We start from the raw sequence: 24,198 nt of genomic DNA on the forward strand, positions 1-24,198 counted from the left end.
TAAAAGGATGTCCAACATATTGTTGTATGTTAAAAAACTGACCACAATCTAAATGACCATCTACAGAGGATTGGTTAACTAAACCAAGATTCATCTGTATAATGGAGTACTATTTTGTCTTTTCCACAAAGGGATAAGTCTAAGATGGAAAGATATCCGTGATAATTTAAGTGTAAAAAGTGAAATGCAGAATGATGTGTATAGAAAGACCGCATTCATAAAAAAAATTTAACAGCCAAATAAAAAACGTATACATTTATATGCAGAGGTCGGCATGAATGCATTTTCTGGGAGGATGCACAAGAAACTGTTAAAATGATTCACTTTGGAGGGAGCAACCAGGGCTTCAGGGTAAAAAGCAACTTTCACTTTTCATTTTACAACTTTTTTATACATTTTGAAAATTCCACTGCAAGCCACATACTGCTTTTGTTTGAAGAGATTAGCCTGTTTTCATTGGCGTCTTCTTGATTAGAGCTTTCCCTGGTTATTATATCTCCTGTTTGTGCCACTTCATCATTTCCTCAGGTTCTTCCTTCAAAGACCGTGAATATGTCTTAGTCCCTCCAGTCCTAAAAGGCCAACCTTCCTACAAGATTTCCAAAATCCATTATTAAGTTAAAAACATAGATTTCCTATACTATACATAGGACAGTCCTATTTTTGTTTAAAAAAATTGAATAAATGCAGGTATGTGTGTGTGAAAAGAAAAAAGTCTAGAAAGATTTATTCATTCATTCAGCAAAAATTTATGGTGTGCCTGCCATGGGCCAGATATTGTTGTGGAGATGGAGGTTCAAAGGGGACCAGGGTCCCTGTGCTCGGGCTCTCTTGACAACCCAGACTCTAGAATCCAGAGGGTGACTTGTACCAGCAGGTTAATGGCAAGGCACTTTGCATGAGGCAATGGGCGTGAGCTTTTAGATCACCTTCATGCTTTTCTATATCTTCTGATTCTTTTTTTTGCCCTCTGTGTGGCATGAAAGAACTTATATAAAAATAATAATTAGGCCATAAAACACAATCTCTCTATCACTTTGGTCTTGTCTCTCTTCTCCAAACCCCTACACTCATCTGTGCAATCGTTGAGACACTGATACTAAAACATCTTTCATTGTGTATCTGGATATCAAATTCAAGTGGGCATCTTGTGTTGCATCTGCCACCCTACTTATATACAACCTGCGCCCTGGTACTTCTGCATCTCCCGGCGTGGTCCTCCTTGGCCCCTGCCTGGCCCTTCCCGTGCGGCTGCTTTCCTTGGGATTCTGCCTCTGGCTCCACCTTTACCCTCTGTCCTCGCCCCGCGTGTGCCTTGTAGACAGATGTGCGGCCCCAGCCGGCTCCTCATGACTGGCTCTCCTCGATGCCCTGTCAGCTCCTCAAATCGCGCACCCCCAAAACGGAACTCTCCCCAGGTCTCCATCTCAGGAATAGCACCACCAGCTCCCCCAGTTTCCTGGCTGAGAGCCCGCATAGCCACGACACCTTCCTCCCTGCCTTCACGGCACGTCTCAGCAGCCCCAGGCTGGCTTTCCCATCTCCGGCACCCCACTTCCCCAGCCTCGCCTCCACACCTGGGATCTGAGGTGGTCTCCCACGGGTCACCTTAAGCCCCTCCTTCCCCTCCGCGACATACACTAGGTCGTCCTTAACACAAGCCAGCAGGGCCTTAGCGCCTTGGTCCCCAGCCGCCTGTCATTGCGTGTCACCAACAGCAATCTGGCCACATCTGATTGCTACTGTCCTATAATTGGGTCAACGTTTCTCTCCAAATCAACGAACTCATTTTCACTTATTTTTAAAGATAACCTATCCTTGTATGCTCCAGCCTCGTGCTAACAAAATCCCAGGCTGGATGTGTCAGTTATCCAGCTGAGTCGAAATAGACTTGTAACTACTCAGATGTAAACTGCCCATCACCTACGCCTGGAATCAGCGGCAGTGCCACCCAGGTAAGCACGGGGCGCGCGGGAAAGCACTGCCTTTCAAAACGTCCACCTGCGCTCCGCCCCCGCACCGCGGCGCTCCCTCTGCTTGAAGCACACTCCCCGCTCCGCCGGTGCCAGCAGGCGTCCCATGCAGCTCCTGCCGCTAGCTAATGAACCAGCAGCCGGACGGCTCAGTCCGGCTGCTGGTTCACACCTCCCTGCTACGTGCTCAGCCTCTGCCCCGTGCCCGTTAGGCGCTCTCCACCTGTCAAGCAGTTCCTAACTCCCTATGGCTCTCAAGGAGCCCGAGCGGGGCGAGGCTCCTCCTGGCGGCCCCCTCCTTGTGCCTCCCTTCAGCAAGCCAGACCAGAGCACCTCCACTTATCCACTGGGTCCTCACACCGAGCCTTCGGGGTTGCCCTGGCTCAGAGCATCAGGCCCTGAGCCCTTGTAGAAGCATCTTTGCACCCCGTGGTCAGGCACACGGTAGGTGCTCTGTCGTGCAGAGACCAGGGGCTGTGCGTGCCTTTGGAAGGAGAGTGGAGTTTCCGGGTAACAGAGCTCGTTTGCAGTTTGGGCCTTTCCACCGACCAATTAGCGTGATGGAAGCTAGACACTCTGAGAGACTCTTTTTCGGAGTCTCTGTTTGCTCGTCTGTAAAATGGGGGGGCAATCTCAATACCAACCCCAAAGGTTTGATGTGAGGACCCAGTGGATAAGTAATCGTGGGCTTTGCCGACTCTAGAGCTTCACAGAAACGTGCGCCTTATTATTAGGATGGTAACAAGATGCCCGATGACTAATCCACTGCGCTCATCCAATTAGCACTGCTGCTGTCCCCTCGGTGAGCGGCGCGCTCTCTCCCCAGGATAAGAACGCAGCCATCCAGGGTCGCAAGGGAGGGCAAGAATTACAAGCCTGTTTATTTAACATTTAGGAAGCCGGCGTATTTTCCTGTACCTTGCCTGTGACACTAAAGCCAATATTTGCGTCTTTGGGATTCTATTTGTATGGTAATTTAAAAATAGGGTTCGGACTTACAGCCGGCCTTTCTCCGGAAACTCCAAAAGCACATTAATTTTCTAGACAGTAAAATAATGCCGTAATTAAATATTACCATTTCTTTTAAAATAAAATCCAGTAACTCCCAACAAAATAGGTTTTTCAAAACATGATGTAGGTTCTCTCTCAAAATCGCACTCTAGGGAAATTCCTTATTTCGAGTGTATGGAAGAGACCACGAACTTAATCTCAACACAGTGTAAGAAAAATTGACTTGTTAAATGACAATAATTTTCTCGCATTTAAAATCTCCGCGCCTCCTGTCATGGCTGACCCAAAGGCCCCCCTGTATGCGTGTTTGGGGAAAGGCCCCGAGGAGCCACGATGGTTGGTTTCACTGTTGATGAAGCTTCCCAGATGCCCTTTCTTGTGGTTCCAACTGGAGTGTTTGCTCTGCGTTGCAAACTTCTTCGAAAGAAGACGGAAAGGAGGCGAGGCTAGGGGAGCCCGTGACCCTCGCCCTTCGGTCTCCAAATACGCCCTCTGTGCAAGCGGAACCCAAGACCTCCCACGTGGAAGGAAGCATGCTCCCCGGCGCTGGCCTTCCAGGGGCTCCCTCTTCGCCAAAGCCAAGGTGAACGGAGGGAGCCCGGAGGCCCTCGGGGGGAGGCCGGGTCTGGAGGAGGCGGTGCCGGGTTTCATCCGGGGCCGCCCAACCGCCCCAGCCGAAGCTCAAGAGGGCCCCCTTGTGGAAACTCCCGAGAACAGCCCCGTAAGTGATGCACTTCCCCCAACGCGGGGGCTGCTCCCCGGACCCCCGCCCACACACAAACAGACCCAAAGGCACTCAATGGAGACCGACAGACTCCATCCTACTCTCCTCGAAGCCTAAATAATTCTGTGAGACAAGAAGACTCTTGGGCCCTCCGGGGAAGACCTGGTGGAGAAGCAGTTCCTAAGGCCCCGTGAAGAGTTAAGCCCCTGAAGCTGCCGCCCCGAGATCCCTACTCCTGCGCCCTTCTCCGGGAGTCTTCACCGCGATTACACAAACGTCTTCTTTCTTACTGAATGTGTCAAAACCTTGTGATCACCTCTGCCAAATTCCTGTTCTGTAGAGCAATGGGAGCTTCAGTCTCCTGCCAAGAGAGCGAAGAAGGATTCAATCCAGCGGGAGACTTCTAGACACACGTTCTGCTTAGCAAACACTGACTTGTAACTACATCCCTCGGGGCAGGCACCAGAATGTTCCGCGAGACCGAGCCAGGTTCAGAAGCCCGGAGAGATCTCACATTCTATCTCTCCAGGCCCCAACTCCCCCTCGCCGCACCCCTCAAAGCACAGGGCTGAACGTTGGTATCCATGGACAGCACTGACCAAATTTGGTATAAATTAGGAACATCTAAGGGGCCAACGTGCAGACCTGGGAACACAGGCGCTAAGGCTGAGCGAAGGAGGCCTTGTCTCCAAGACACCAGAACATCTGGGTGAAAAGGGAAACACTTCCATCAATCACCCTGATGCCTTGGCTGTTTGGAAACAGCTGGGCTTTGGCTGGAATTTTCCAGTTTTCATCTGGGTGGAAGCCCCAGCCAGAGCGAGGAATAATTAGTATTATCATGGGGCTGAGGGAGCTTTGATGTGAACGGTTTTCGTGCTGGAACAATCCTAAACAAACAAACAAAAACTGGCTGATGAGCCAGGCCTGGCGGGCTAGACTGTCTTCCAAACCCCCCATTCCTGTCCCATCCCGTGAGCTGTGCGTTTCCACTTCCATTAGCAGGAAACGCTCAACACAGGCCGCGGGGAGATAGCTACACGGTCAGCCACTCCCCTTGACAAAATGTCTTCAATTTTGCAAACACAAACATAAAACAGTCCCCTTCTCCACGTGGCACCAATTAGGTCCACCTTTTCCACCGGCCCCCCTGGTCCAGCCCAAGCCGGGACTTTTAACCCAGAACGGGGGAAACGGTGACAAACCAAGCTATGTCCCTTCAGTAGCCCTTCAACACACTGACACCCGAGTCTGAGGCCCTCCAGCGCCTCAACGGCTCAGAATCTGTTTTTCCAGGCACGGGGTCGCTCCAAAATTCCTCAGGGCAACTTTAAACTCTGAGCTCACCAAGCAAAAGAGGGCACGTGTCACAGTCCCGGGATGCTGCAGGGCTGGGAGGTGGTGTGCACTTCTTTCTAGAGCACACCATCTCTGAGCTTCCCAAGAATGCAAAGTCCATCCTGCCTCACGCCCACGCCCCAGCCTTGAAGGCAAAGACTCTCACATTAGATGGATAATGAGATTCAATTATGACCAAATGAGGGACATATGAGGAATATGAAGGCCAGCCATCCACACCAGAGGGGAAGTTTAGGCTCCTTAGAATTCAAAGTTTGTCTTCATATTTCTGTGATTTGCTGGTACTGTCATAGCGCGCCAATCTGTAACCCTCTCCGGGGAGTTCAGACGGAGACTCTGCGTGCCTTTTGTGCGATGGCTTCATTGGAAAGCACAGCTTTTGCTGTAGCAACACGGTGACAGCTGCCATTTCAACAGCCGGTTTCTGAAGCTTGTTGGCGAAACATTCTCTGTGTGCTGTTGCACACCGGCCCATCTTGATTTGTAAAAGGCGGCCGCCTCTAATCAAGAGAGGTTATTTTTTTGGGAGGGGATTTTTATTTAAATGTGCATAAGCTTCCAAGTATAAACATTCTAGGTGAATTACCTCAAGCTAAGGATTTTGAAATAAACCACAGGGTTTCAGACTTTTTTCTTTTTTTAAGCAAGAGAACCCTTTTTTCAAAGCAGATCTTAATTAGCCTCCCAGAGCAAATGGCAGAGGCCGCAGGGGCTAAAGCAGAAGGTGGGAGGCCAGAGCCCCACCCACTGGGTCCCCCCTTCTCTCCTGAAAAAAAACACCTGTGGGCTTCAGAAAACAGCTTGAAACCTCTGATGCAGCGAAATCTGACACACACATCCCATTCCTGAGCTGGAGCTTTGCTTCCAATACAGCAGCCGCCAGCCACGTATGGCCCCCGAGGCACTGAAATGTGACCCATCTAAACTGAGTTGTGCTGTGAGCGTAAATATATGCCCGATTTCGAAGACTTGTCTTTGAAAAGGCATATAAAATATCTCATTACTGGTTTTCATATCTATTACCTGTTGAATTTATACATGTTGCATGTATTACATATACGATTGGGGGCTGGATAAAAATATCGTTAAAATTAATTTCACCTGCTACTTTTCAGCCTTTTTAATGCGTGACTCACAGTCTCTGTTTATTGAACAGTGCCGTGGAGCTAGATGGAGCCTTCCTTGGGGGTGGAGAACCATAGCAGGGTCCTGGTTTGGCTGGGGCAGGTCCCAAGGGTCAAAAAGGCTATGAAGCCAAGGGCCCGGCATCAGGTTCTTAGGCCAGATCTGGCCCATCCTCAAAACTCTCAGCAGGGCTGATGCCCAGACTTGAATCTCCCTTTGCCTCTACTTCTCTTTCCTCTCTACCTGCCTGGATCAATCAGGGTCCCCAGCCTGCTGGGAACTCCCTCACTGACCACCCTTTCACCCTCAGCCAGATTCTTAGTGATCCCAGCAGCTGCTAGCCTTCTCTTTCTCCACTTGCATTTCAAGCCTGACCCTAATAGCCACACACGTGATGGAAATCACCAGCCAAGTTTTAGGAGGAGGAACCTCAAGGGGGTGGGAGGAATGTCAACAAGGAATTCACGTGCATTGGTCTTAGGGAGCACGTCATTCATTCATTCAACTAAAAGTAGCAATCACAACGAGCACTTATTGAGTGTCTACTATGTGAAGGCGTTGTTCTAAGTGCTGTCCATGTACTGACACAACAAATATTTATTTAGCATCCATCGGGCACTGTGCTAGGGGCTGGGAATCAGCAGGGAGCAAGAGAGATAAGGGCCTGTCCTCGTGGGAAGGAAAGGAAAAGAAAGGAAAGGAGAGAAAGGAAAAGGAAAGGAAAGGAAGAAGGAAAGGGGAAAGGAAAGAAGGAAGGAAGAGAAAGAGAGAAAGAAAAGAGGGAAGGAAGGAAAGAAGGAAGAGACGAAGGAAGAAAGAAGTTGAGGCACCTGGGGTGACACCTCAGTAGCAGTGAGCACCCAGCACCTACATCTTGGTTTCTAAATACTATTCTCCAATAAAAGGAACCAGGACTCCTTGGAGAAATGGCTGATTCCAGGGCTGGGTCGGGAAAAGTACAAAGTGAGCCTGGAAGATCTTCTAGTGCCAGAAAATGAGGACACGCTCAAAAAAAAAATGACAAGTGCATGTAAAAAGGACCCAGGATGGAGTCCTGGAGCTTGATGGAGTCAATGGAGCTCCCAATGGCCAAATCAGGGACAATTTGAGCCACAAAGTAAATAATGACAGCAATGGATTGTAACCTATAAACTAAATATCCCTGAGTTCATACTAAGACAAATAATAATTGAATAAAGAGATAAACAGGGAGAAGGGACAGCGCTTCCTTACAGCACAATTCCAATCAATAAATCCAGAAAGTTACAGATAATACAATAAAAAATAAATCCAGAAAAGAATGATGCAACTAGAAAATGACCATTTGGGAAACACCACAGTAATAACTGTTGTAAGTAAGAATCATCAACGGTCATCAATAGATGCTAAAATTAGTGGGAGGAGTATAATGGAAAACAAGATATTTGCATGAGCTCTAAGTATATCCACATAAGATAATTATTAATGACAAAGAGGAAAGGAGTAATTTAACAGTGGAGAAACCTGGCAGACACCTCCTTAAGCAAGTGGTCGAAGTTAACATCACCAGCGTTGGGACAAACTGACATCTCGGTACCTCCTGAAGCAACGACTGAGAGGGGCACAACACTGCTTCCCTGGGGTTCCTGCCAAAACTGCCCAAGATGAATAAAATCATGAATAAACATCGGAAAACCCCAACCCGAAGAACACACTTCAGAATAATTGGCCAGTACTCTTCAAAAGTGTCAAGGCTGTGAAAGACGTAAACCAAAGAAGCATCTCTGATTGAAGGGTGCTGAAGAGACGTGGCAACTAAGTGTGACGTGTGATCCTGGATTGGATCCTGGACCAGAAAGGAGACGTTACTGGGACAACTGGTGAAATCTGCATAGGATTTGTAGACTCATTCTAACATGGGATCGGTGTTGATTTCCTGGTTTTGATCACTGTACTATATATCTTTGCAAGATGTTAACCTTTGTGGAAACCAGGTATACTAGAGCTCTTTCTACTGCTTTGGCAAAATTTCTGTAGGTCTGAAATGATATCAACTTGAAAAGTCAAAAAATAAAAGTAAATAAAACACAGCAAGCAGGTAAGTAATTGAGAGAGGTGAGGAGTGCTGCACAGGTGAGATGGGACGGGCAGAATAGAAGGGAATGTTTGATATCAGCCTGCCGGGCAACACCGATTATGCTGAGACCCCAGTGAGTGGGAAGCACCCAGCTCAAAGCAGAGGGAGAGATGCTCCGGCCGAGGAACAGCGTTGCGACAGCCCTGAGGCAGGAAAGAGTTTGCTATTCATCCCTAGGAACACACAATAGAGAATCATGGGGGGGGATCTGATGTACGGCCGTGGAAAGACAGGAAGACAACCGATGTTGAAGGGCCCTGGAGATCATAAGGAAAAGCGTGGAATGTTACTCCAAGTGTGTTAGGAAGTTTTTGGCCATTGTGTAAATTTCCTTTGAGACACTTAACGATTCTTTGAAATTATAATCCATGGTGGGACCACTTGATTAATGCCAGCCTCTCCGAGAGAACAGGAACTCCGGCCATCATGTGCCGCTCTACAAAGGCATGTAACAGCCATGCAAGGTTCATGTGGGGGAGGAGTAGACGGACAAAGGTTAGGGTGCTGGGAGACCTGGGTGGCCCTTGGTATCGGCTGTGAATTGAATTGCATCCCCAAAAAGATATGTTCAGATCCTAACCCCTGGTACCTGTGAATGTGACCGTATTTGGAAATAAGGTCTTTACGGATGTAGACGCGGTCATATCGGATCAGGGTGGACCCGAATCCAGTGACTGGTGTCTTTATAAGAGAAAGAGAGGGAGGTTTGGATACAGAGCTGCAGACACACAGAGAAGAAAGACGGCCCTGTGACGACAGAGGCAGAGATTGAAGGGATGAAGCTATAAGCCAACGATGCTTGGAACCCCCAGAACTGGAAGAGGCAGGAAGGACCCTCCCCCAGAGTCTCAGGAGAGAACGCGGCCCTGCCCACCCCTTGATTTCAGACTTCTGGTCTCCAGACGGTGAGAGAATAATGTCCTGCTGTTTTCGGTCCCCCAGTTTGCTGTCCTTTGTGGTGGTGGCTCCAGGACACACAGCCGTGAGGGGAAGTGATGTGTTAGCCTCCGTCTCTCCCTCTTCGTTCTGTGCACCCCCCTCAGGCTATTGACCGCGTTTACTTATTAAATAGTTACTTATTAAATATTATTTACTTAAAGTATTACTTAATTTTTTAAAATCCAGTTCAGACCAAGCCCCTGTGAAAACTCAGTCTTGTCCTTGGCAATGCGGGCTGTGAAAGCACAATTTTGCTACGGTAACTGCAGCTGCTTTCTAACACCCTTTAAAATCGATGCCTAACCGCTGGGATAAGAAATGCTCACCACTGCACCTAGAATCACCTGGCACACCTCCCAGAACCTCAGAACAAGCCAATTAGGATGGGGGGGGGGACAAAAAACAGTGCTTTTCTTTTGCCTTTTGCCCCTAAAAGAAAGGTATCTGAAGACCTGATTATTTCTCCATCTGCTCTGGCTACAAACCCCATGTCTTTTCTCCACCCCTCCCACGCCCCACCATTGATTCAGACCTACACTTTTCACGTTCTTTGAAGAAAACACGGATGGTGGACCTGGGTGTAAATCTTCTCCCAAGGCTCCATGTTTCATCTGGAAAATGAAGATAATCACGTCCATCTAATCGAAGTGTTGTGAACAGTAGATAAGAAAAGGGAAGTAGATAAGAAAGGGGTAGATGTTTTTTATTCCACTTATACAAAATATCCAGGATAGGCAAATCCATAGAGACAGAAAGCAGATTACTGGCTGCTAGGGTTTGAGAGGAGAGAGGCGTGGAGAGTGACTGCTGATGGGTACGGAGTTTCCTTTTGGGGTGATGAAAACTTCTGCGACTAGACAGAGCTGATGTTTGCATAGCCTGGTGAACATCTTAAGTGCCACCGAATTTTAATTGTATGCTTTAAAATGGTTAAAATGGTGACTTTTATGTTAGGCGTATTTTACCATATTTTATTTGTTAATTGGATAAGAAGCAGCTGCCTGGGGTAGGGTGGCCAAGTCTCTCCACCCTCTGAACCTCAGTTTCTTCATCTGCAAAACGGGGGCATTGACTGAACCTGGACCATGGGCAGTTGTGCAGATGACACCTGCTGGTCCATAGGTATGGCCGCCACCTGGAAGCACTCCATCAGTGCACCGACAGGCTGCCTTCCCTGGGATTCCTGGGTGAGACAACGTCCGCTCAAGACAGACTCCAAGGTCTCCCTCCCCACTAAGACCCCAGGCAGGTTCCACACGATGTTTGCCATGTCGCCTGCTCCTGGCGTTCTGACTCATGATCATACAACAGGCTGGAGCAGATCATATTTTAAACCCCAGTAGCCTGGTCTGAGCAATTCGACGCTCTGGATTTAATTCTGCAGGTAATTTGAACGATGCGATCTAATTTCAAATGTCCTGCTCTTATGAGTGCAAAAGCAGCATAATTTTTAATTAGTGGGTAAACAGTAAATAATGGATGGCGGTAAGTGGACACCACTGTTAATTAAAAATCCATGGTTGATAAAAATCAATTTGGCCCACGCATTTAACTCAGTCTATCAGGTCCCCAGGAAAAGTTGTGCAAGCCGGCCCAGGGCACCATCTGCTTTCAGTTGTGGTTCCCTGAGCTCAGACTTTTCTAGGGGAGAAAAGAGGGAGAGAAAGGAAAGAAAATCTATAAGCTACCTCCAAAGCTGGGACTGGAAACATTTCATGAGTTCATTTCTAGTCGGTTGGTTTCATTTTTGCAACCTTGAAGCTGAAGGTTCAGCCGAGAGGCAGTGTCATGCTCCACTCGGGTTTTTACAAAGAAGGGCTCCCGTTGCGTTTTGCATGTACATGTTCTGAATATGGTGAGATTTCACCGTATCTCTTTGTCTCCTGACTTAATTAAATCCCCATTTCTCGCAGAAAAGCAAGACAAATAAAACACACTTAGCGGGAACATACCATCTCAGGATTCGTGTCAAAATATAACGTCGTGAAGGCGACATCTCTTCAACGCGCCTTCAGAGGGAGTACCTGGGGGAAAGGCTCGTTTCCTTTTGGACAGAAAACATTTCCTCAAGAAATCAAGCTTTGTGGAAGCAGCGCCAATGTCATATTCGGGGCCTGTTCACGGTTTTGCTCTGAGACATAAGCTTGATTTTCCTACCACGCAAATAACACCCACCCCCTTTTGACCTTTTTCTTCCCTTTGCTCCCATCCATTCCCCAAATCAACACTTGCGTTGTCAAGCTTCACTGACAACCAGTGATGTTCAAATTAACCTGCAGAATTGGATCCAGGGGACCCAGAGGGTCCGGGTGAAGTTGATTTCAGGAGCACAAGAAGGCGTGAGCCGTGGACACGGATGCACGTATGTCCCAGCTCAGGATTCCCGACGGGGCCATGCTGGGCGTTTGGCCCAACGTGCATGTCCATCCGTCCACCCCAACATCCTGGCTCTGGTCCCCAAAAGGCTAGACGTGCCTGAGTTAACACAGAACCACTCCTTCAAGACTGCCCTTGGCGTGGACTCACTGCAGAATGGCCCTGAGAGCCTTTGGGGCAGCCCAAGTGCCCACTGTCCGCGGGGACACCACAGCCCTAGTACCCTGGTTGTTAGTTTTCATCTCTCTTATTTGGCTGTTTAAAGCCTGTAAACCAGGTATAGGATACAGCAGGAATATACAGGGACTCAGGGCTACACGGGACTACAGGGCTACACTCATTCCTTCATTCCTGTAGCCACGGGACTACAGGGCTACACTCATTCCTTCATTCAGCCCCTCCCCCTGCCTGCAATGCAAAAGGGCCACGGTTAAGCCATCAGGCCACAGCCGACGGCCTGGCTCGAAGCCCGGCTCTGCCACCGCGGGCAGCCTGGGCCCCAGGCCAGCTAAGCCCAGGTCGCCCAGCCCGTGGCTCTACCCATCAGAGGCAGCGATGCCAACACCACCTCCTGGGCTGACGTACGCAAATGTAAGATAATATAATAAAAATACACGGAGCCGGTCCTGAGTGAGCGGGAACCACTGAGGCCGTATCGTGGTCCCCGTCGGTGTCACTCCAGTATTCGCAGCTGGTCCCTGGGGACCCCGAGCGTCTCCCGGTGAGACCCCAGACCTCCAGGAAAGTGAGGAATCCACTGTGAGAGGCCGAGGGGGGCAGAGAGCTTGGGGGCCACGGGCCCCGTCAGACGGCTTCGAAGGGGCAGGGCGGGGACCCCAGCCTCCCTGGCCGAACTGCCCTTCCTGACCCTGCCAGGACCACGTGACTGTGTGCTGGGGGGTGGGCAGCAGGGGGCACCATGCATTCACTCCTCACTCAGCCCACACGCCCTCCCGGGCCTCCTGGACCGGCCCAGCAGGTCTCTCCAGCTGCCCGCCATCTCTGCCAGGCCCCCGCGCCCCCCGACCCACTTCAGCCACAGGCGTGGTGGGACGAAGTGTCCCGGGAAGGCCTGTCGCAGGAGCGGGGCCGGCGGGTCGAGGCGGCCGCCCCTGAGCGCAGCCTGTCGCTGTAACATTGGGATGCCGCCCTTCACCAGGCTTCCCATACATCCCGCCATCGGGGCTGCGTCAAGCCCGACTCTGAGCAGGGATGACAGGGAACTGCTGCTCTTTGGCAGCTGAAGGCCCTGATGGTCTCACCTCTGAGCTGCTCCTAGAAGTGAAGCTCCCACGGCCAGGCCTGGCTTGGCTCCACGAGACGAGCCCGTCTGGAGAGGGCGGGGACCCCGGGCCTGCCCCACTGCTCACAGCCTCCTCCCTGAGGCCTCCGAGCCCTCCCCTGGCCCCGCTGCTGGCCTCACGCCTCAGCCTGACCCCACCACACGCATCCCGAGTGAGCACCACGGTGAGCCGGCGCCGGCCAGGTCCCACCCGTGGGGATGGACGACACCCGGGCCTGGCACCACGGAGGGACCATGAACGGAGTGGCCACGCGCGGCAGGCACAGGTCTGGCCGCTCCAGGGGCAGAGGTCAAGCAGAGCCCGGGCTCCTGGTGGGAGGGGGTGGGAGTCCCACCGTCTGGCCCCGTCTGAGTCCAGGCTGCCTCCTGTCCCGGGTGCAGGGCCCGTCCGCCACTGCCCGGCGGCACTTGGCCACGGCAGGCAGGCACGCAGAAGGCAGATGGGTCCTGAGGCTGACTCGAGGCGCCCCGATCTGGGGAGCCCATTGCTGGCCAGGCAGGTGAAGAACCAGGGTGTGCTGGGATCGCTGACCCGGGTCCGTCTGCTTTGCAGCCCACACTGCAGAGGCAGCCGGGATGGCAGAGGGTAGCCGCCTGCGCTGGGGACCACATTGCCAGCAGCTCCTGCCCAGCAGAGCGCCCGTCACCGCACTGCTGCCCCCACGCCTGGACGGGCCCTGGATCTCCACTGGGTAAGACCCTGCTGAGGTCACGCTGACCACAGGCCCCTGGGCTTGGAGGCTTCACCCACCCTGAGCCTCAGTGTCCCATATCTGTGAAACGGGTACAATTCGTGCAACTGTCCAGAGGCCTGCCAAGCACGTGCTTGCTGTCGCCCTCCCCAGAGTGAGCCTGGCAGGTCGGGACTGTGTCGGGCATCCCGCCCCAGCCACAGACAGCAACTGGAGGAAATGCCCTTGTTCCACACACTGAGCACCTGCTGTGCAAACACTTACTGAGGAGCTACTATGAGCTGGGTGCAGGGGGAGCTGCGGCGGAGACGAGCCCTAAACAGAAATAAGTGACTTAAACTTGAGACGGTGGAAGACATAAAAGGGAGGATGTGAGAGTGAGCGGCCCGGGAGGGCTCTTTCGAGGGCGGTCACAGAAGGCTTCTCGGAGATGGTGACATTCAGTCGAGATCTGAAAGGAGGAAGGAGTCAGCCATCCAGGGAGCCAGGGGCAGAGCCAGGCAGAGGCAGCAGCTGGTGCAAAGGTCCCGAGACCGGAAGGAGTAGGCCAGAGAGGGCCCGGGGTCCTGCCTGCCCATCCAATTCTCCTTCTAACCTGACAGGCTCACCTGACCTTTCAGAGGCCTCAGTGCTGCTCTGGGGCGATGGGCTTTGTGCTCTGCCCTCATGTGCGGGGCAGCCAGCTGGGTCCTCCCTCCCAGTGTCAGGGAGAAGGAAGGCAGTGTCCTCCTCCACACCTAGTACATCCCCTCCTCCCCGGCCAGCCCCTTGGGCCAGTCCCATCCTGGGGTCAGGGACTGGACTTTCCATGTCCTCCACGCACCTCCCGAGGTCAGGGAAAAATCCAACTGCCAAGCATCTGCTAGCGCACTGGGGGAGGAAGGGGACTTGAGTTCTGCAAAGAGGCTCTGGATGCATTCCCAGGCTCTGCCCCCTTCTCGACTCCACAGGCCAGGTGGGGTTCATGCACCACTGGCCGGGGTCACTCTGAGACAGAACTGAGACATGGGGAGGATGGGGACTGGCTGCAGGCTGTTCCTGCCCCAAGACAACAGCATTCCAGAGAGTTCTAGAAACTTCTAATACTTTCTTCCTAGAAAGTCCCCCATTGTACCCTTCAGACAGGCTTTGCTATTTTCTGGGAGTAGTGCAGGGAAAGACCCAGAGTCTGGGAACCACCGAGCTGTCTGGTGTGACCTGCTGCGTTCCTTTGGGCAAATCTTCCCACCCTCGGGCATGTGAGTCACCTCTCTCCATTTTTAACTACTGCCTGTACTGGTATTTCCTTACGATTTTTCTTTAAACCAACTTGCTTTTGTTGGTGTAAATATATTCATGCATTTTTATAGCTTTATTGGGGGATAACTGGTATACTGTGCCCACTTACAGCACTATGATTATTTTTAAAGGAAGCGTAAGATCACTATGGCTATGGGGAGCTGAGCCACTTGCCATAAATAGGAGGAAACCATAAAAAGAAAGTCTGGGCTTCCCTGGTGCCGCAGTGGTTGAGAGTCCACCTGCCGATGCAGGGGACACGGGTTCATGCCCCGGTCCGGGAAGATCCCACATGCCGCGCAGCGGCTGGGCCCGTGAGCCATGGCCGCTGAGCCTGCGCGTCCGGAGCCTTGTGCTCCGCAACGGGAGAGGCCACAACAGTGAGAGGCCCGCGTACCGCAAAAAAACAAAAAAAGAAAGTCAATGAAAACAAAACAACATCATTAAATTTTCACCTGATTCGCTGCCTGCCTAAGGCCCTGAGTCTGTTCACTTTGGGAGAAAAGGGAGATTGGTGTTAAAGACACATGAACTCCAACCGTGACTCTCTCCTTAATATAACCAGAAGGACTGAAAGAAAAGGGTGAGCGAGAACATATTTCTCCCGCTCCAGCAGCGCTGGTATGAAACATTTCGAGAAAATAACAGTACAGGTGGCACCTGGTTAGCGTAACATTGTGCAGGGGGTACCTGCCTGCTCTTTTTCCCGGGGAACTTGTCCACCATCCACCCCAAAGCCAGGGTGTGACTGGGGGTCTAGGAGTCATGGTTTCATCACCAGCAGAATAGGGCCCCGGGGTCAGGGCCAGCCTGACGCCTGGCTTTGCAAATAAAGTTTTATTGGCACACAACCACGCCCACCATGTACATACTGTCTCTGGCTACTTTAGCTCCAGAACCACGATCTTGAGTAACTGCCACAAAGACAGAAATACTTATTATCTGACCCTTCACTGGAAAAGTTCTCTGGTTTAGATCAACAAGCCTGTCACAGATGTGGGTGAAATGTGGTGGCAGGGGGCCCGTCAGCTTAGCCAGCGGGGAGACAATGTAAGCACCATCATTCACGATTCACTCAGCGAGGACCAGGGTTTGGGGGTCCAGTGTGTGCCAGGCCCTGGACCAGGTGCCAGGAGCCCAACGGGGAGGGAACAGGCAGGACCCTGCCCCCAGGAGCTCAGAGCACAGGGCTCCCCAAATGGTGCGAAGGAGCCCCCGTTTCTTAAGCTCCTCCCAGGTGCCACCACTGTGCTGGCTGCTTCCTCGAAACCCTGACTGTGCATCCAGGGCCTCCCGGTCCCAGAGGAAGGAGCCAGGCGTTATCCAGGCTCACGATCCTCGGGAGGGACGGAAATGGGATTTGAACCCGGGTCCTCTGGCTGCAAAGCCTGTGTGTTTCTTGGGCCAAGGGGGAGCCGTGGGACCCACGGGGAGCCGGGCCAGGAGGGTGGATGTCCGCTGAAAAAGGCATTTGGGATGGCATGAAGGACAGCTTCTGCTGAGGCCACAAGGCAAGAGTGGAAGGCCCCCAGCCCTCAAAGTGGGGCTGAGATCAGTTGGGGAAACTGAGGCTGCAGGCTCCCAGCCCTGAGCTGAGGCCTGAAACAGAGGCTGTAGGAGGGGGATCCCGGAGCGAGGCTGGGGGACTCACTGCTCTGCCCAATCCCCCTCTGCCCCCGCAGCTGCGAGGTGCGCCCGGGACCCGAGTTCCTCACCCGCTCCTACACCTTCTATCCCAACCGCCTCTTCCGCGCCTACCAGTTCTACTACAGGGACCCCTCGTGCCGGGAGCCCGCCCACTCACTGCTCATCAAGGGCAAGGTGCGCCTGCGCCGGGCCTCCTGGGTCACCCGGGGCGCCACCGAGGCCGACTACCACCTGCACAAGGTGGGCGTCGTCTTCCACAGCCGCAGCGCCCTGCTCGACGTGGCTGGGCGCCTGGACCAGAGCCGGGCCGGCCGGGCCTGCGCGCACCGCCTGCCCGCCGCCCGGGCCTGGCTGCCGGGGGCCCTGTACGAGCTTCTGGGTGCCGGGGCTGAGCGGGACTGCGCGGCCGCCCTGGGCTTCACCATGCACGAGCTCAGCCTGGTCCGTGTGCAGCGCCGCCTGCAGCCCGAGCCCCGGGACGCGCCCCGGCTGGTGGAGGAGCTCTACCTGGGGGACATTCACACCGACCGGGCGGAGCGGCGGCACTACCGGCCCACCGGTTACCAGCGCCCGCTGCAGAGCGCCCTGGTGAGTCTGGGGCCCCGGGAGGGCGAGCTCTGACAGCCTGTGGGATCTGCCCCTGCCTAGGGCCCTCTCTGCACAGCCCCCCCTCCCCCCACCCCCCACCCGCACTGGTCTGCTTGCCTCAGGACCTTTGCACATGCTCTTCCCGCTGCTCGAGACATCTCTTCTCAGGTCTGGACAGAAGGAACTCCTGGGGAGTCTTCTGGAGTGTGGTCCTCCTGACATTCTCCTCGTGGACCCGGCAGGGTCCCTTCCTGCCCCTGCTATGCACGGGCAGGTCCCCCCTCCCTCAGTTCCCGGCTCAGACGTTCCCTCCCATCCCCACTCTGCACGGTTCCCAGCACCCGGCACACTCTGGGCTGCACTGTTTGTTTACTGGCTGACCGTCTTCTCCCAATATCACCTGTGGCGGGGGAGGCCCTGTGCCCCTCCGTGTCCCCACAACTGGCCCAGGGGCTGGCACACGGGCTGGGCCAGTAAATGCTGGTGAATGAACTAGGGGGGCGGCTCCTCCAGAGCTCTGCCAGGCGGCCGCACAGCCCTCAGAGGCCCCTCTGGAAAGCTCCGTGTGGATCCACTGTCACCCCGCAGCCAGCAGCGCTGAGCGCTCCCCGTCATAGTAACACCAGGCGGAGCAGCGCTTTCTCAGACTCTGTTCTCAAGATGCCGGCACCTGGGCATCTTCTTAGAAAGCACAGTCAAGTTTGCGGGTCTGGCCTGGGATTTTGCATTTCTAACAAGCTCCCAGGTGGTCCATGGACCACCCTCTGGGCAGGAGGCTGCAGTCTAAAGGGAGATGCCCTCTCTTTGAGATGTGCCCACCCCAAAGTGAATTTCACGTAAGTCAATTAACCTAGACTTCAGCTTAAAGACATCACAAACATACTCTCCTGATTTGGGGAAGATCTGATAGCCCTTTTTTGTCCGACGAGCACACAGGCAAAAAGAAACTGAACTTTATGTATGTAAAGTTCTCCTGGCACATAGCACAGAGCCTGGTGGGCAAGGCTAGGGCCTCGTGACCACTCCAGTGAGTCTGGTGAAACCCCAGGACCCCTCCTCAGAAAAATATTTGTAAAAGCATAAAATAAAAGACATGGGATTTAAACAGAAACCAATTCTATGAAAAGAGTTACCCAAGTCTTAAAACACTCTGAGGTGGGATTACTATGAATGGCAATTCTTTATTCTCCCTATTTCAGAGTAGCCATGAGTGTAAACAGTGTTTCTAGTATCTGCAACACTGTTAATATAAGATCGGCCACGAAGCAGAAGTTTCCACTGAAGTTACAGGGGTCTGTTGCCCACATTCACAATTAGAAGAAACTTTTGATTTTAGGTCGAGGTTTGTAAACACGAAGTCGAGGTTAGGACTCTGGGTTAGGAATCTCTGTAGGAAATACCCAAGGGATATCTTTCAAAAGTGAGAATGGACGGATGGATGGGGGAATGGCTGAGTTCAGGCATCCCTGTCAAGTGCTCTTGGAGCCCACAGGCAACCCTCACATGTTCAGCATGTACTGAGTGCCTGCTGTATACCAGACACTTACGGAATTAAACCGGACGGGGCAACATGTCACCCCTGAGAGCAGCCTCTTGTCAAAGCATCCCCAGTGTGTGTGGGGGGGAGGGGCACCAGGTTTCAGCCCATCTGCTCTCCTTCTCCCACCTCCCTCCTCCCAACCAGAGATCTGGGTAGCAGAGAAGAAGCACAACGCGAAGCCCTCGTGATCAGAAAATCAGCCTGAGTTCTCTTCATGACCTCGAAACGATTCCCCTTTGGGCAGCCAATGTTCTAGGCTGGTCTGACGTCCATCCTTCTTAGAGCCGAGAAGGCGCTGGTGGTGGGGTGATTACCGGCACCCACCACCTCGTTAGGAGGGCACACTGCTCTGAATGCAGAGAGGACGGACCCCGGGGCACGGAGGATGACAATGTCATGTCTCCCCAGGCCAGGCTCTGGGGCTGCAGACTCCTGCCCTCCTGCTGCCTGACCAGCCAGGGTGGCCCATGCAACCTGCAATGCAGTTGCCAAGCAGAACATACAGGACCAGCAGGGCCAGATGTACGGATGTTCAATTAAATGTTCACTCACCAACCGCCCCCCTCCGCATAAGAAAACAGAAAAAGGAAGATAATTTCACAGGAGGATACACTGCAGCTAAACCCCCCAAGTAACGAATCAGTCATTACCTTATGCTCTCCGGAGCCCAAGCCTTGCCCACAACCCAAACCAGATGGTAAACATGAACACTTTTAGAAGTTAATTAATTGAAAACCAATTTGATTCCCAAATTCATTGCCTGGATATAGAATCCTAATCAGCCACCGCTTGAGCAAAATCATCTAAGCCTGGCGTCGCCTCCGGGAGTTAACTAGAAACTGTATGTGCTGCTGGTGTAACTTTACATAACAGGCTGAAACCAGTAAGAGTTTGGCTTGCACACAAGTGTGAGTTCTGCTGGCTGGGGCCTTGTTTATTAACACGTGCAACTCCGGACCTGTGCACGACGATGCCTGGAAGGTTTTTGATAGAGACAGGTACTTTCTTCCATCCCCTTCCAAAGCATCAGAGAGGGAAATGCTTTCTCTCTCCCTCTCTCACCTTCAAGTCTTGCTAGTTCTCCAGCCATGCAGAAAACTGCTTGCCCCAAATTACCAACCAGCATCCCCAGATGTCCTGTCTGCAAAAGATATCTCTTTTGAGGGAGAAAGGCAGCCCTGAGATTATTTTGGTGTAATGCACTATGTCCTGTCAATACACATGAGTGTAACAACAGTTGGAATGTGGGTTAAAATGCCTAAATGAGAGGAGACTCTTACCAGCCAGCATTCCAATTACCTGCACTCCAGCTAACTACCCAGCTTTCTTGCTTCTTTCCATCACAAACCTTTCTGTAGCCATTTATTAGCATTTCCAAGTGCCTTCTAGTCCTCTGGGTCAAAATCCCCCAAACCAAAAATAATACCGTTTTCTGTATTATGGGGAAAAAGGCAACTTTAGGTTCACCATAGAAATAAATAAGAAGAGCTTATAATGTAGCAATCCAAAATAAAAAAAAAAAAAGTCTGTTCTCAATCATCCAATATTTTCTTTCTAAACTGGAACTCCCAAATGCCCCCTTGTTTGGCATGAAACTCATCCAGCAGCAATCTATGGAAATCTTTTGTTTTTTGAACAAAAAACATTGGAGCTGTTTTCCCAGCTGGGGCGCTTCAAGATGCCTTTCCCCTTCCCTGTCCTGTGCGCACCCATGGCCCTGGGTGTCCTTCTGGAACTGCAAAAGCTGGGGACGCCTGCTTTGACAAGCGGCTGTTCCAGGACATTTACCTCTCAGAATGATGCTCTGAACTAAATTCTGGGCAGCAGCTCCCTTAAAAAAAAAAAAAAAGTCTGTATCTGGTTTCTTTTTGGCCTGGACTGAGCTTTTCCACTCCAGAATGCAGACCGACTCCCACGCAACTTGGTTTAGCATCTGCTTCCTGTTGACGTGTTTTACTGTAAACCCAGCTCATAAGAATTTATAAGACAGGGGCAACTGTAAATAAGGCCAAAGCGAGAGGAAAACAGCCTCGGGCAACTGAGGACTGTGGCCGCACCTGACAACCAGTGCAGAGGGGGCTGGGTTTCCCATTATAAATAACACAAGCATGAACATCTTTGTGCCAAATCTCTTTGCAACTTTTCAGCCACGCCTCAGCACAGACGCTCAGCAAGGGGTTCCAAGGGCATGAGAATTTTAGCGGCTGTAAGGTAACAGTGCATGAAAAGTGCTCAGCACAGCTCCTGGCCCTTACGAAGCACCTAAAAAAGAATGAGTTGGGGGTGGGGGAAGTAACAACAGGCAGGAGAAAGGCAGTAAACGTGAACGGTCGAATTTCGGGAACAAGCAGGCCGGGTGTGGGAAAGGACAACTTCTTTCAAATCCCAGGACACAAGTTCCATCCGTCTCTCCTTCCTTCGTTTGCCCAATACACCTGCTGCGAGCAGGTACTGTGCTAGGCCCTGGCGATGGAGCAGGCAGAGAGAGACAGCCTGGGCTTCCTGGAGCTCACTCTCCAGTGAAGCGGAAGGAGTGGAGAGCAGAGGAAATAGGGCGTGACACGTCCCTGAGCACCAGAAGGGGCTGAGGCCCACCATACAAGGGGTGGTTGGGAAAAGTTTCTCTAAGGCCTCTGAGCTGAGACTGAGAGGTCGGGAAGGAGGCAGCCAGGCTACGTGCCGGGGGGAGTTCCGGGTAGAAGCAGCAGCAGGTGCAAAGGCCCAGAGGATGGGGGAGCCGCCTGAGGTCCACGAAGAGTGAAGTGACCGTCCGGGCTGCAGGGGGGGAGGGAAGGGGTGACGGGCGGCCGGGTGCGGGACCCCGAGCCAGCCCGCCGCGGGTGCACCCTGACCTCCCCGCCTCGGAAGTCACCGCCTTCCCTTTGTCTCTGCCAGCACCACGCCCGCCCCTGCCCGGCCTGCAGCCTCATCGCCCGCTCCGACGAGCACCACCCGCCCGTGCTGCCCCGCCAGGCGGCCCTGCCCCTGCGCCTGGGCGGCCGCTGGGTCAGCCCCGGGTGCGAGGTGCGCCCTGCCGTGCTCTTCCTCACCAGGGTCTTCACCTTCCATGGGCACAACCGCTCCTGGGAAGGGTATTACCACCACTTCTCGGACCCCACCTGCCGGCAGCCCACCTTCACCGTTTACGCAGCCGGCCGCTACACCAAGGGCACGCCGTCTGCCAGGGTTCGTGGCGGCACCGAGCTGGTGTTCCAGGTCACGCGAGCCCGTGTCACCCCCATGGACCGGGTCACCACGGCCATGCTCAACTTCTCCGAGCCGAGCAGCTGTGGTGGCCCGGGGGCCTGGTACCTGGGAGCCGAGCGGGATGTCACCGCCACCAACGGGTGCCTGCCGCTGGGCATCCGGCTCCCCCACGTGGAGTACGAGCTCTTCAAGATGGAGGAGGGCCCCCTCGGGCAAAGCCTGCTCTTCATCGGACAAAGGCCCACTGACGGCTCCAGTCCCGACACCCCGGAGAAGAGGCCCACATCCTACCAAGCACCCCTGGTGCTCTGTGACAGGGTGGCCTGGGGCTTCTCCAGGCCTCCGCAGCACAGGCCTCTGCTGCAGACGCCCGTCAGTGGTGGGGGGCTGGGCCCCCCAGCGGCCCCTCTCCCCTTCCTGCTTCTGGTTCTCGGGCTGGCCTTCCTCCAGTGGCTATGAAATTGGTCTCTGACTTCCAGACGGTGCCTCAGGACACTCGTCCGACCCCATGGACTCCCTTCTGGCACAGACTCCTCCACCCGTGACCGTCCTGGACGGTTACACAGCCCGGCCTGCATCCTAAGTGGCTCAGGACCTGAGCTTCAACAGCGCCTGCAGAGCCTACACCACGGCTAGCAACGCGAATCATGACCACAAACTCGGGCACCGCAGCAACGTCAACTGCTCCGAGTTCCTAAGCGCTCACTCCCAACCTTCCCGGGCAGCGCGCGGACCAGCGCCGGGGGGGTGGACCACACCCGTCTCCCTGCCCGACGGCACCCCAGTTCCCTCCCTGAGCCCTTGAGATTCAGTGAAATGGAAACACGGTTCTGCACGCGCGTGCTGCCGCTGCTCTGCAGAGTCCGTGGGTTGTTGTTTAAAGATGATTCATTTGAATTTAGCAATACAAACGGAAACCCGAGCCATGAATTAAAGATGCTGCTTCGGGCTCCCGGCGCGTCTCAGCTCGCTGGCAGGGGGCTCGGCTCGCCTCTTTGGGAGCCGCTCGGCTTTCTCGAGTCGTGACTGCTGGCGTCTTGTCTGCGCCTGCCTGTGCTTCTGCGAGTCAGGCCTCGAGCTGTCAACACGGCGAGCGGGTAAATCCAGCCCTCCCCGGCCGGGAAGCAAATAAAGGCAGCCCCATCCACACCGAACCCCAGTGTGTAGGGCTGGCAGCCGGGGTCAGGTCTTGGGAGGAAAGCGGCGCTTCCAGCCTTTGGAAAGTAATTAATACTAATGACAGCGGTGACACTAACGTGCTCTGTAATTAGCCCTGCACAGGCGTCCTCTGTTTTCAAGATTCCCTGTGCTTGGCTGACAAGGAGGGAGGGAAACCTCCGACGCGTCTTTGGGACCATCCTAGGGTCAGCGGGTACCCGGTCACATCTGGAGGAGGAGGGAGCGGAGGGCCACCCCTCACCCAGCCTGCTCGCTGCAGTGCTAATGTGCTCAGAGGGGGCTGTCATCAAGGTGGGGACAGGCTGTGCCTCTCCAGGGACCCTGCCTGTGTTCCCAGAGCCTCGTCTGTACACTGTGAAATTAACCGGCATCCTGGTGGGCTCAAGGGTTTCCGGGATGCTGTGCGATGATTCACGCCCTCCTTCCTCTGCCCGAACCCTTGTCTCTGGCTCTTATCACAGATCTTGAACAACAATGGTCTGTGAGGCTAATGGTGCTTTCTGAGGGAAGCCCTTGTCCTCTGTCGGCTGTGTGGGGTTCAATCAGCCCGCTGAAATTACCCTATCTACACAGCCTTCTTAAAAACAAAACCAAAAACCCGAGTTAATATTCTCTGTAGGTCTCAGAGAGCTATGAGTGTTCATGGCATATTTACCAAAGTACAAGAAATAATTTGTTTATTTACAGTCTCAGACTGCATGGGGGTGGGCGGTGTGGCAGTGTTCCTGGTGGGGATGAGGGTGGGTGGTGGGAACATGTCCACGGCTGAGCAAGTCTTGTATCCAAGGCTTAAGGCAGCCACACCACCATTTATCATCAAATTTGAATCTTTTAATAAAATTAAACAGCCTGAAAAATGTTCCTGCTGGTTATTAAAGTCAACCAAGGGGATTACGGTTCTAAAGAAAGGAAGAGAAGTGTCTTGAGAGAACGTGTGAAAGAGAATAAAACAAGTGCAGGTAAACCCCAGCTCTCTCTGTTATGCACCTTCACTTCACGCCCCTGCCCTGTCCTAATTAAAGCGCTCTGGGGGCTTCCAGTGCACACAGAATAAAATCCCTAGGTCTAGCGATACCTCCCCTTGCCCTGGCTGCACTGGGGTTCCTTCTGTTTCTTGATCACGCCAAGCTGTTTCCTGCCT

At 53.1% G+C, this 24,198-nt stretch overlaps 1 protein-coding gene across 1 annotated transcript in view; it reads left to right on the forward strand.

Annotated features, from left to right (window-relative positions):
- The window catches only part of APCDD1L (APC down-regulated 1 like), a gene marked incomplete at its 3' end in the record, with an annotated part of 49,364 nt that extends 27,027 nt beyond the window's left edge, over positions 1–22,337 (forward strand). Inside the window, exons 2-4 of the mRNA XM_079944853.1 lie at positions 13,480–13,618; positions 16,579–17,131; positions 21,567–22,337. Of these exons, the coding sequence (XP_079800979.1) occupies positions 13,480–13,618; positions 16,579–17,131; positions 21,567–22,337 (1,463 nt within the window). The remainder of the gene's footprint in view (positions 1–13,479; positions 13,619–16,578; positions 17,132–21,566) is intronic.
- Between the last annotated feature and the right edge of the window lie 1,861 nt (positions 22,338–24,198).

This window comes from Stenella coeruleoalba (genome assembly GCF_951394435.1).
Source record: "Stenella coeruleoalba genome assembly, chromosome: 15".
Classification (NCBI taxonomy): domain Eukaryota; kingdom Metazoa; phylum Chordata; class Mammalia; order Artiodactyla; family Delphinidae; genus Stenella; species Stenella coeruleoalba.